The 13068-nt window shown below is 42.9% G+C and overlaps 1 protein-coding gene across 1 annotated transcript in view; it reads left to right on the forward strand.

The window, feature by feature from the left end:
• Positions 1-13068, forward strand: part of pkd1a (polycystic kidney disease 1a) — a 76136-nt gene that overhangs the window by 26450 nt on the left and 36618 nt on the right. The window contains exons 5-16 of the mRNA XM_037765020.1: positions 795-958; positions 1490-1734; positions 2169-2429; positions 3292-3463; positions 4460-4637; positions 7128-7342; positions 9429-9550; positions 9639-9789; positions 10863-11125; positions 11328-11708; positions 11964-12446; positions 12578-12709. Coding sequence (XP_037620948.1) covers positions 795-958; positions 1490-1734; positions 2169-2429; positions 3292-3463; positions 4460-4637; positions 7128-7342; positions 9429-9550; positions 9639-9789; positions 10863-11125; positions 11328-11708; positions 11964-12446; positions 12578-12709 — 2767 coding nt within the window. The remainder of the gene's footprint in view (positions 1-794; positions 959-1489; positions 1735-2168; positions 2430-3291; positions 3464-4459; positions 4638-7127; positions 7343-9428; positions 9551-9638; positions 9790-10862; positions 11126-11327; positions 11709-11963; positions 12447-12577; positions 12710-13068) is intronic.

Consider the following 13068-nt stretch of genomic DNA (forward strand, 5'->3'; position numbering starts at 1 on the left):
ATAGCTACTCTGCGTTTAGCAGTTTAATGGCGGAAGGGATGAACGACTTGGAGTAGCGGTTTGTCTTTCTGGGAGGCGGCAGATAGCGCCGTCCTGAAGGCAGTAGTGTAAATTCACTGGACAGGATGTGGTCGTGATTAATAATGTTTTTGGCCTTCTGGAGAACACGTTTCTCCCAGAGAGAATTTACTTCCAACTCCTCCAAAGATGTTATATTGAACTGCACTTTGTATCTTGTGATATTGACATTATGGTTTAATTAATCATTAGCTCATAACGCTACTGACCAAAGACAGCTGGGCGCAGACGCAGCCTCCAGAAGTCCTTGTCTTATGGTGAAGCTTTGGCTTTTCATACTTTTCTAACTCTGAACAACGTGACCAATGTGCAGTGTTGGAAATTAACTTTTTTGTCCACCTGCCGCTGTGGCTGGTGGATTCCAAAATCTAGCAGCCACTTGCATTTTAACCAACATGTGGCTGGTGCTAATTTCCAACCCTGCTAATGTGCCAGCAACCAAGATACAGTACAACATCTGAAAGGATCATTTTGTTTTTGTTGGATGGTGTATTTTACAACTTTTGGCAGGAGATAGATGTTATGCTAACCATTAGCCAACTGATATTATTTCTGTCATCAAACATCCATTAAGTCAGCAAACAAGTGTATTTTACAAAAATGTTGGCGTATTATTTTTGATGCAAAAGCTGTGTAAAACCTTTTTTTGAGTGTTGTTATATCATTTGCTGTGGTTGTGCTAACATTATCTGTTAACATGTCCTCCTCTCCTCTAGTGACCTGAGCAGTAACCCATTTGATTGTGACTGTAAGTTGTTCCGGCTGGTCAGCTGGCTGCAGGAGAAAGGGGTGCGAGTTCGACGGCCGGACGCCATGATCTGTAACCACCCTCCTGAGCTGCGCCACCAACCCCTGCTCAACATCAGCCTGCTCACCTGTGGTACGATGCACATGGATGCTAATGCAGACACTTGCACATGTTACATTTACATGTCACAAAACTTCCAAATCTCTTACAAAAACCTTTTTTCGTTAATCTCCTTTCCCTGTTTGGCAGAGAACCCATCCTGCCTTTCATGTATACCATGATAGAAGTAGTTGAGGGATGTCCTGGAACTAAAATTAAGTCTTTCTAGCAAGCTGAACTCAGGGAAAGAAAGACATCAAGCACGTGCACTTGATAATTAGCCACAAAAGGCCATGAAAATGCTCAACAAATGTGAACCACTTTTGGGGTTTTTAAACTCAAATCCAAAATTGACTCAAGGCCAAAAGTAATGTTATGCAATCCTTGTGGTGACGAATTCAGACGTCAGAGGAATAAACTACTCACAAGCTGACCTTTTTTGATCTCTTTTGCTGGTTTGACAGAGAATGTCTGATGCTGATTAAAGTTATAAATGAGATATGAGAATAAATATATTTGCGCTGCGTTGACTGATAACCGTTTCTTCTTATCCTTCTTCTCCAGGTCTCAACTATGCAGCTTGTCTTGAGGACAGCAGCAGTGGAGGAGGGAGCGAGCTTGTTATCTTCTCTTCCTCCACACCCGGAAACTTCACACGTGAACAGTGCAACAGTGTGTGTTTTGCTGCATCACACCGCTACGGGGGCTTGGGGGAGAGCCACGAGTGCCTCTGCAGCACAAACTCCGAGCCGAACTTCATCAGCGAATCTCAGTGTTCTGCTGCCTGTACAAACCCCCATGTTATGAAGGTATGCAGCACACAGTGGTTTCAGAGATCTTCAGATGTCAAAGAGCTCCTTTAGTGGAGTTTCCTCCTCTTGCTTTGTTTCCTCTTTTTGTAAACACAACATTCAGGATTTCCTCTAAAGCTTCCTGTAATCTACCAACAACTTCCGTCTGTGGCTTGAATGACTTCCCGACATCCTCAGACTCAGTTTCCCACAGGGCTGCTGTAGAGAGCAATTCAAGAGATGTAATCCAAGACTACAGCTGAAAATCAAATTTGTTTATTTTAAATCGAAGCAGTTCATAAGTTTTATTTATTTAAAACCATAAAAATAATACTAAAAACCACAAACATCTTAACAATTAACAGTGAGGAAGGTTTTATTTGACTTTTAAATACTTGTGCTTGTGACCCACAAAAGCCTCCTCTTCCTCACATGGTTCCTTCTATGCACAGGGATGTGGGTGGACTCTGGCTCAGGACGTGTTTGCGGTGGACTTCGCGGTCTCACTGAGACCTCTCCCACTGCAAAGTGTCCACGACCGCATCAGTTTCTCCGCTGGGTCCTCTGTCACTCCGGTGACAATGTCCTGGGACTTTGGTGACCTTTCGTCTCGGGTCAACACTACAGGAACAGATGTCACCACAGCAACTCACAAATACGGACTTCCGGGACGTTATGCGGTCAGTTTGATGGCCTGGGCTGGACTCAAGGAGGTGAGTGAGAAAAAATAGGAAATAATTGTTTCATTTTTTTACACAATATTATAAAAAAACTTTTTTTTTCTCAAGTTTTTCAACATAATGGCGTGATTTTAATATTTTGTTTAGGGCTGTCAATCGATTCAAATATTGAATCATGATTAATCGCATAATTGTCCATAGTTAATCGCAATTAATTGCAAATTAATCACACAATTTATATTTGTTCAAAATGTACCTTAAAGGGATTTGTCAAGTATTTAATACTCTTATCAACATGGGAGTGGGCAAATGCTTGCTTTATGCAAATGTTTGTATATATTTATTATCCGAAATTTATTAACAAAACAAAATAATAACAAATATTGTCCAGAAACCCTCACAGGTACTGCATTTAGCATAACAAATATGCTCAAATCATAACATGGCAAACTGCAGCCCAACAGGCAATAATTTGCCCCAAACTGCATGTGATTATCATAAAGTGGGCATGTCTGTAAAGGGGAGACTCGTGGGTACCCATAGAACCCATTTACATTCACATATTTTGAGGTCAGAGGTCAAGGGACCCCTTTGAAAATGGCCATGTCAGTTTTTCCTCGCCAAAATTTAGTGTAAGTGTGGAGCGTTATTTAACCTCCTTTGCGACAAGCTAGTATGACATGGTTGGTACCGATGGATCCCTTACGTTTTTAGTTAAATATGTTAATAGTATCTTCACTGTAGCTTTAAAACTGAGCCCTCTACAACCTAAAAACCATAAGTTGTGTAAATGCGTTAAAGAACTGAGTGGCATTAAAACGAATTTGCGTTAACACTATTATTATCGCATTAACTTTGACAGGCCTAATCTTGTTTCATATTTGCATTTGTTCAGGTACGTTCAGCACGCGGAGAAGTGACCGTGACACTTCCTCCCAAGCTGGAGCTGCGCTGTCCAACTCTTGCTGTGGCCAATCAGAGCCTAGAGTTCACACTTGTGAGCTGGGGTGCTGTTGGAGTGGAGGTAGACTGGAAGATCTCAAAGGATGGTGTCCAAGTTGCCAAAGGTGAGATACACAAACACACAAGCTTTAAGCAGCTAATGACACTGATCGACCGTCCATAAACTTATCAGCACCATGCTTCCCTAATTATCACTTAGTTTGCAGGGATAAATCATCAACATTACATTATGGAAGGATATTCATAGGCGTTTTTAAACCTGTTTGTTGCTTGTCAACGATAGCATTCGTTTGGAGTCGTGCCTCTGTCCACCTGATGAATGCAAGTCCAATATTCACTCTCTTTTAGTTTTTGGTCTCTACCAACTCCTGAGGTAAATATCTGGCTTTTTAGTTCACCACTTAGTTGCTAACTGTGTCTGTCTGCCGTCTAGTCCTGGGCAGGAATCGTACATTTGGTTTCTTTTTTAATAAAAACAGCGAGCGGTGAGTTAATGTTATCTTTGAAGTTTACATAACGCCAACAAGTAGGTCAGTCTGTTTTTTTGATTAAAGCAGGTCATGAATCTCTCACAGGGTGCACAGTCCCGCTCTGAGCTGGTGTCTCTATCAGCAGAACTCCCTTCAAAAGAACAAGGAAACTAACAGTAACTAATTACCGACCTGTCTTCTTGACTTTAGCAACTCTTCCCTCATCAACTTCTAGTGTTGGCTTTGTGAACACCTTGAATTGTAATGATGGACTGTACAGTATACATGTATATAATGTAGGATTAATTCTGTACCTTGAGGCTTTTGTACCTATCACCATGTAAAACAGGAGTGTACAGTATTCTGACTTTTGAAAGCTTCAAAAAGGCATTTTTATCAGCTAGAAGTCAAGTCTTTTGACGATCATTTTTTTTACCAATAAAATAATCATTACATCTTTCCATGAGGGTCGTACTGTAAAGGACAGAGGGTGTCGTATCCTGTACAAATTGTAAAGCCCCCTGAGGCAAATTTGTGATTTGTGATTTGGGGCTAATAAAATTTACTTGACTTGATGTTGCAAGTGTGACTTCAAAACATCTCACGTGAATGTTTTCTGTCCTCTGCCAGCCTCCCCTTACTGCCCAAAGGAAGGGGAGTACCACGGTGAGTCCTCACGCTGTTTCCAGATCGTTCCAGGGGAGTTGAGTTGGACAGACGCTCGACAGCAGTGTTCAGACCGCGGTGGGGATCTGGCAATAGTCAGGAGTGAGGCGCTGCGTAACCTGCTGGCGCCCAAAGTCACACAGTGAGTGTTTTCTGTCTGTATGGGGTGCAGAAAGGGAGTCTCAGTAATTGCTTTTTTTTTTCAATAGTATGTTATCAGGTACTGAACAGATAATCTGTCAGCTCTGCAGTACAATATGTCATCCCTGTTTGCCTGTCAAACTTAATGGTTCTCATCATGTTGCTGTTTATAGCAGCGACAGTCAAAGAAACATTGTGATGAACTTCAAATCCTCAAAACAGATGTTAAACTTTCAATCAGTGACAATTGCAAAATACATGGTGGTGGGGGTATGAATAGTGTGTTTTACTTTCTTCTCCCCTTCTGTCTGTGTGAAGGCTTCTTTGTGTTGCATGTGCATGCTGTTTTCAAGGGCACTACTTTCCGTTTGTCATTATTTATTGTTTATGAGCTTCATGCCTTGAAGCTTATTGCTTTGATTTATTTCTCTGGTTTATTTTTCCTTTGTTTTTTTGTCATCTGTTCTTTCATTTATATTGTTCCCAGGCTGCATAAAATACTGACATTTTCCCAGATAGTATAGCATGTATTCACATTAGATTATCTGTTCAAAATGTACCTTAAAGGGAGATTTGTCAAGTATTTAATACTCTTATCAACATGGGAGTGGGCAAATATGCTGCTTTATGCAAACGTATGTATATATTTATTATTGGAAATTAATTAACAACACAAAACAATGACAAATATTGTCCAGAAACCCTCACAGGTACTGCATTTAGCATAAAAATATGCTCAAATCATAACATGGTAAACTGCAGCCCAACAGCTGTCAGTGTCTCAGTGTGCTGACTTGACTATGACTTGCCCCAAACTGCATGTGATTATCATAAAGTGGGCATGTCTGTAAAGGGGAGACTCGTGGGTACCCATAGAACCCATTTTCATTCACATATCTTGAGGTCAGAGGTCAAGTGACCCCTTTGAAAATGGCCATGCCAATTGGTACCAATGGATTCCTCAGGTTTTTCTAGTTTCGCGTGATACCAGTATCTTCACTCTAGCTTTAAGACTGAGCCCGCTACAACCTACAAATCGCAAGTTGCATTAAAGAAATTAGTGGCGTTAAAACAAATTTGTGTTAACGCATTATTATTGCGTTAACTTTGACAGCCCTAATTCAGATGTGAACAGATTGTGACCCCAGTCTCATTCAAGGTAACAGCATACAGTCTCTTTCCACAAAATTAGTAATGCTTCTTTAATCTTTACTGCATGTGCTGTACGCCTGTGTGATAAGCACTGGATTTGGCTTTTTGCTTCGTTGAGACAATTTCTGGGCTTGTGTCTGAAGGCCCCCAAGTTTTGGTGTTTAGGTCGAAGAGGGTCGCAAAAAACACATCTGTAAAAGCACAGCTGCATTGTAACTTTAACACCCTGGGAGGAGGAGTCCACAGTTCATGGTGTGTGTGTGTGTGTGTGTGTGTGTCTGCGTGTGTGTGTGTGTGTGTGTGTGTGTGTGTGTGTGTGTGTGTTAATGTGAGGGTAGAGGCCCTGCCCTCGTAGGCCGAAGTGGATGAGAGAAGAAAAAACCTGCTGCAGATGGAGTTTATCCCCTCTCTCCTCCTCCGCTCATGTGTTCCTCCACCCCCTCGCTTATATAAGGAGCCCTTTTTTTTTTTATCAGGTCTTGTTTTTTGCCACAAAGACCCTTTTTTCTTGTTCCCTCTCTGCTTGTATGTTTTAACCCCTTTCCACTCCTTCAGATGTCATTTTCACAGATGTGAGTCGTCAACCAGTATTGAAAAATCTGAGCCCAAAAAAAAGAAAGAAAAAAAGACAGGGAAAGAAACTGCTTTTATCCGGGTGAATTTTTGGTAGAAAAAAAAAAAACCCGAAGACCAGCATCAAACAAAATGTCTAAAATGTTTGACGCCTGCTTCCATTTTCTCGCGTCTGTCTTTAGAACATAGTGAGTAAGTCATATACCAAATGATGGAAAAGAGACCATTTTGCTCTCAGTGAAAGGCGTATGACAGATAGAAAAAAGGAAGCGGAGGAAAATGTGCAGTCCATTAGTGGACTCATGGAGTTCCTGTTATAATCAGACAGACGCACTAAATATCTGACATCCCCTTTCAACATCCCACCGGGGTTCAATCAAAGCCTATTTTCATGCTTTCTCTGCCCTGCAATCATTGATTGTCGAAGGCAAGCCGGTACATAATTCCCAGTCTTCACTGTCACTGATTGAGACCCACATTGATTCTGGAGGTTTGTTTTGTGTATTGTACCATCCGACAGCACTATCACATTCACAAGGACACGAGAGAAAAAGACATTTTACGTCTTTTCCTCATTCAATCTTGAACTGCACGAATGAATCATTTAATTTCAGGTGGAATTTCTCATATTTGGTCTTGTTTGTGTGTGCGTCTTTCTGTGTACGTTCCAAGTGATTCCAAGTGAGCCAATTTTCTAGCTGTCAACAGCTAAATGTCAAGCAGGCACTGAGTTAATCTGTGTGTAACCTGTCTGTTCCTGCCCCAGGGAGCGAGGTGTGTGGCTGGGCTTGAGTGACGTTGACTCTCCAGGCAAGCTGCGCTGGGCGAACGGCTCAGAGGCACAGGAGGGAGAGGAGGGCCCGCCGCCTCGTTCCCCAATCTCCCGCGGAAACGTGTGCGTGTCCCTCGATCAGCGCGCTCAGACCAGTTCACACCCATGCAACGCCAAGCGGGCCTATGTCTGCCAGTACAGCCCACAAGGTAGGCTCCATACATTCACACAGACACACACAAAATATGGGGCAGAAACAGATTAAATGCAAATTTCCCCAAATCCCTCTGTGCCTTAGTGGTTTGGGGCGGAGTGCAAAGGCTTTCAACCTTCTACACTATCATTTTTATGAAAATGAACTTGTGGCACAGACAAGCGTAGAAAGGAAAAGCAAACAGCCTCCTTCATAACTAATCACAAGCAAAAGCCTGGCTCCCTGAAGCACCATTCATAATTGGAGGACACTTGGCATTGATACAAATTGCTCCTTGTGTAAGAAGCATCGAGAGACTGTTCTCCATAATTTCCAGCATTATGGTTACATCAAAGTATTATGGCAAAAAGCATTTCCACACTTAATGTAGTATTGCTCATATTAGGCCTGTCAATCGCTTAAAGTACTTAATCGCGATTAATCGCATGATTGTCCATAGTTAATTGCAATTATCGCAAATTATTCGCACATTTTTTATGTGTTCAACATGTACCTTAAAGGGAGATTTGTCAAGTATTTAATATTCTTACCAACATGGGAGTGGGCAAATATGCTTGTTTTATGGCAAACTGCAGCCCAACAGGCAACAACAGCTGTCAGTGTGTCAGTGTGCTGACTTGACTATGACTTGCCCCAAACTGCATGTGATTATCATAAAGTGGGCATGTCTGTAAAGGGGAGACTCGTGGGTACCCATAGAACCCATTTACATTCACATATCTTGAGGTCAGAGGTCAAGGGACCCCTTTGAAAAAGGGATCATTCTTCACGACAAGCTAGTATGACATGGTTTGTACCAATGGATTCCTTAGGTTTTCCAGTTTCATATGGTGCTTTAAAACTGTGCCCGCTACGACCTAAAAATCGCAAGTTGCGTTAATGCGTTAAAGTAATTAGTGGCGTTAAAACAAATTTTGTTACCACGTTATTATTGTGTTAACTCTGACAGCCCTACTTATAAGAATTTGTTAAGGAATAGCGTTTTCAGACTAGGCTGACAGGGCAGGATAGAAACAATACTACATGATAAACATAATAGTTTTGTTGCGGACATATATACAGTAATTGTAATGCAAGTATTCCTATTTGTCATAATTTCTATCTTTTATATACAGCATTTGTAAAGGAGCAAAACATTCCATTTATTAAAATGTCCACGGGCCTTAAAGCTCTGAAAGCTACAGAAAATGAGCAGACTTCATAAAGTGTTTTATATGTGGCCACTGGATATCTTTACTTGTTGTGGACATTTGATTGCTGTTGCTAAATTGCTGCTTTTTTGCAGCGTTTTCTACTTCTAGATGGTAAGTGAGCAACATAATGCGGGGGAGTCGCTTCCAAACAAGTGTTGCTGAATATAAACTAAATTACATTTCGCAAATAACATACACATCCAGGAAATGAAAAAAGCTTTTCAGCCAGCAGTGTGACATTTATATTCCACCCATTGCTGAGTTGGTGAATAGAAAGCCTTCTGATTTAGTTATTATTGTGAAATAGAGCATGTTCTACGGTAAAATTCAGAGGTCAGTCTCCTTTTACTTGGTGCATAAGTTAAACTGGATTTTAGTTTGCTCCACAGGAAGACTCTTAATGAGGCTGAAAGAAATGTACAACAGTCAAATGTTTTCAGGAAAACCAGCACAGTCTAAAACTGCCTTCAAAACTGAACAGAAAGTCAGTGCCACATGTGTGAAATTAAGTGTATCTGTGAAGCAGACTGTAGTTTGTGTGTGTGTTTTTCCGTCTGCCTGACTGTCTAGTTGTGTTCTTTTGATCCAGTCTGTCTTTGATTCTGTTGCGGTGTTTGTGTCAGTCTGCAGTGAGCAGATACGTCCTGTACTGAAGTGTTCTTCCTTTAATACCTTCAACAGTAATTTTGTTTGGTCTGTGTCTTTAGAGGTTTTTTCTCTCACCTCTCCCTCTCTCTTTTTTTTCAAAGCAATTTGTCACAGTGTGGACTGCAGCTGCGGCCATCATTTCTCATAAATTGCCTCCGCTACCTCTCTCCTCTTTTTAAATCCCTCAATCCTCCCTCCTCTTTCGTCACCTTGGCTCCATTCTGTCTTTTGCCTTTACAGTGCGTGTTCCAGATGCAGGGATTTACACTGTAGGCCTGGCTGTGTTTCCCTCCCATAATCCTCTGCACCGCGCCTCGTCCGCTCCGCTCTCTACTCCACCACCTCCCAGCGGTGGCATAGAGGTGAGGAGGAATCTCAAGTTGTTTATTCAATCATCGTTCTCCTCAAACCCTCTTTTCATCAAACTCTCTGTTTTATTTCTTCACACAGGTGCTGTTGTTCCCAGCTCTGAGCTTTGTTCAGGAAGGTCGTCTGTCTTCCCTAGAGTTTGTCACTCAGGAGCTCAGTTCACAAATCCACGTTCGATTCCAGACCTACAGACCTCACTGTCATTATCCCGGCCTGCACCTGCTGCTACCCAGTGAGTCAAACACAGAAACTCACTCTCGCACAAACTTGACACGTTAAACCATCCGCACATTGCTGGTGAGTATCAGCAGGTGTTGAAAAACCCATAAGCCACCTGCGCCAACACCTCCAGTTAGACAGAGACATCCACACAGATAAACACACGCACACATACGCGTTGACCGGCCTCGTCTGAAGTTGTTAGGTCGATCGACATGAAAGTAAAGTTTGAATGGAGACAGAAAGAAGGGCAAAACTGGAGAGGAAAGAAACAAGACCAATCAAGGTCACCTCCCTTCTGAGCACAAACAAAACTGAGATGCTTTCTGTGTTATTTTTTTATTGAGTTCTCCACTGAGACGTTGCAGCGGAGACATGCAATAGACAGAGGAGCAGAGAGCGGATGCACACAAAAGATGTGAGAAACAGAAGTCCAAAGAGAGCCGAGCGGCTTGTTAACAAAATAAGAGAACGTTTTCTGTGAAACTTTCATGTGGAATTTGTGAATCCAGCCGCAGAGGAGGAGACGGTGGATATAATGAGATAACTGGATTATTAATGACGGAGAGAAAGTCTACTCTACCCTACACAGAGATGGATCACGGCCCAGCACATGTTCCCACTACAAATAACACACATTCAGACTCCACAAGTGCTGACTTTTTGGCTTCTTTTGGAGAGATATCGATTTCATCTTTTTCAATTCATTGCTTTTATTATGCTTGTTTGATGTAAAGTGACAAATCAGCTTTAGAGTCTGATTTGTTTGTGTTATCTTGTTTTGCTTTCTCCTCAATTATAGCCTTTGTTATTAAACAAAGAAAATAATTCATAATTATATATGAATAGACTTGAAGTGAATTTGCAAAGAATCTAAAAAAGAAAAAAAAACGTGAACATAGCGGTTGTGGCTGTTGCTTGCCTTCCACTGTGGTTGGCTTGTCAATATTGCAGTATTACGATAACCCTATCGGCTTGCATAATATAATGCAGTTAAAGGGAATGAGAAAGAAAGCATTGTTTTTTAAGGTGTCTAAATTTCAATTAAATGTAAATGATTAAGACAAGATACATTTTGTGTCTCAGGTTGTGGAGGTCCAGCGTGTGCCCCGGTGGCTATTTGTGTCCCCAATGACACCAGGAGCGTCGATCCGCCCTCCTGCCCCCGACTAGAGCAGTGGTGTCCCTTCCAGCGCCGGTGCCTTCCCCTCTCTAGTCCCTGCCAGCCATCTTCCTGTCCGAACTGCACCCAGGCTCACCGCCTGCCCCCTGGGGCGCTGAGGCCCAGATACAGCCTACAGAATGAGGTGGTCTTCACTCTGCCTGCAGGACCGGCAGCACACGTACAGGTGAGAGGATTTACTTTTGCCTCCTAATGGAGTATTTAGTGATTTTGCTTTTGAAATGCAGTAATACCAGAACAAATATTTGATGACTGCGAGCTTTAGTTTGAGATGTATGTAGAGCCAGATTGTTTTAACAGTTTAGGTATTGCAGCTGTTCTACACGGCCTAACTTACAATACACCATCCTGATCCCTGTTCCTCCCAGGTACAAGAACAACTGGAGGTCCTCCTGGTTTCCCGTGGTGATGTCATCGCCCTGCAGCACGATGCCGGCCCCGCCTCCCTTCTCCGCTGCCAATCTTCCCCACACTCACTGTGGCGACAACCTGTCTTAGCCCTCAACCAATCAGAGTGGTTCTGGATCAACAACACAGGACGGCCAGCGGACGACTCGGCTGACCACGATGCCGACCCTCTGCCTGACCCGGAGCTTGACGTGAAGGCGCTGGTGGAGGATGGTGAGGGTAGATGGCTGGAGGAAGTAGTTTGCCCCGTCAGAGTGCTCTATGCAGGACCCAGTGAGACTCGTCTGCAGGGAGAACAGCTGTCTGCAGGTCTACCCCAGCCCGGACTCTACAGCCTGCTGGTAAGACATCAAAGCTGTTTGTCAAATCCCAGCATGCATCTAACAGATTTCGACATGTTTAAATGTCTTTTTTTTTTAAGATTTACCAATAGTTTTGCACGCTTTTTCAGTGTTAATACAGGCTAATAAATCAACATCCATTAAGTTTTTGCTTTATAAATTATTTATTTGGTTATATCCCCTTTGTGTCCTATGTTGGTAATTCTGTTGTATTAACAAATTAATTGAGACAAACTTTAATTTGATAAATTCCAGGTGACTTCAGCTGAGCCATCATACCCAGCCTCAGCATCATGCCCGTTGCGCGTGGTGCCTCCTCTGGGCTTGACGATCCTCCACCCCTCTCCCCAGAATGGCACTCTCTACCTGCAGCCCAACGACACCCAGCTGCTGCTCCGCGTTCGGTCTCGTTACCTAACAAAGGCCTCTCGACGTGGCAGTAACCACAGCGTGATCTTCCAGCCCGACTGTCCCGAAGAGTTTTCTACCAGCCCAGGGCTCTGTCAGCCCGGGGTGAGCTCAGGGTCTGGGGTCGAGGCCGCAGAGCCCAGCCTGTACGCAGTGCTGGATCTGAGCCTGGGGACGGAGGAGCAGAGGAGTCCGGTGCAGGTGGAGCTGGAGGCCCATAATAACGTGACGGAGGCCAGCCTGTCTGTGGTCGTCCGCCTGGAGGAGCCGCTCAGAGGCCTGATGGTGCAGCCGCACCCTGCACACAGGGTGCTGATGGAGTCGGTCGTGGTGAGTGTGTGTTTGTGCTTATGTGCTTACTTCACTGGTAGTTGTATTAAGAGTTCATATTTGATATTGATATAACTGTATGTGCTGTCTTTTTATCATGTCTTCATGTGTATGTATTGTGTGTGTTTTAGAGCTACACAGCATCAGTGCTTGAAGGCTCCAATCCCACATTTAAATGGACAGTGGATGACAAGCCGTACTTCACCTATTACAACACCGTCCTCAATGTCATCTACCAGCACGCTGCCGTCTACAAGCTCACGGTGAGTTTCTGTTCACATCCAGTACATGAACACTGCCACACTGTCGTTTCTGTTACAATTCATAATTGTTTTAATTTAAATGATGAGGTTTAGTTTTTGATATCCAGTTTTTTAATGGGACATCCATAAACACTGACAAAATGTATGCAAATGTGTGCAAATGAAACAACTTCAGTGGTGATTAGACTGAGGCAACTTTTTATTTTGTGCCCAAAGTTTGGTTAGTAAGGTTTAACCGGAAGGTTTATCATTAATAACCATACAGGGTGGCTCTGAGGTAAAGCCATCGGTGTGTCGGTGTTTAGATTAGATCCTGAACCTTGCTACCTTGCTTCTGCCATCCGTGTATGAATGTGTGT

Source organism: Sebastes umbrosus, chromosome 3 (genome assembly GCF_015220745.1).
Source record: "Sebastes umbrosus isolate fSebUmb1 chromosome 3, fSebUmb1.pri, whole genome shotgun sequence".
Lineage (NCBI taxonomy): Eukaryota > Metazoa > Chordata > Actinopteri > Perciformes > Sebastidae > Sebastes > Sebastes umbrosus.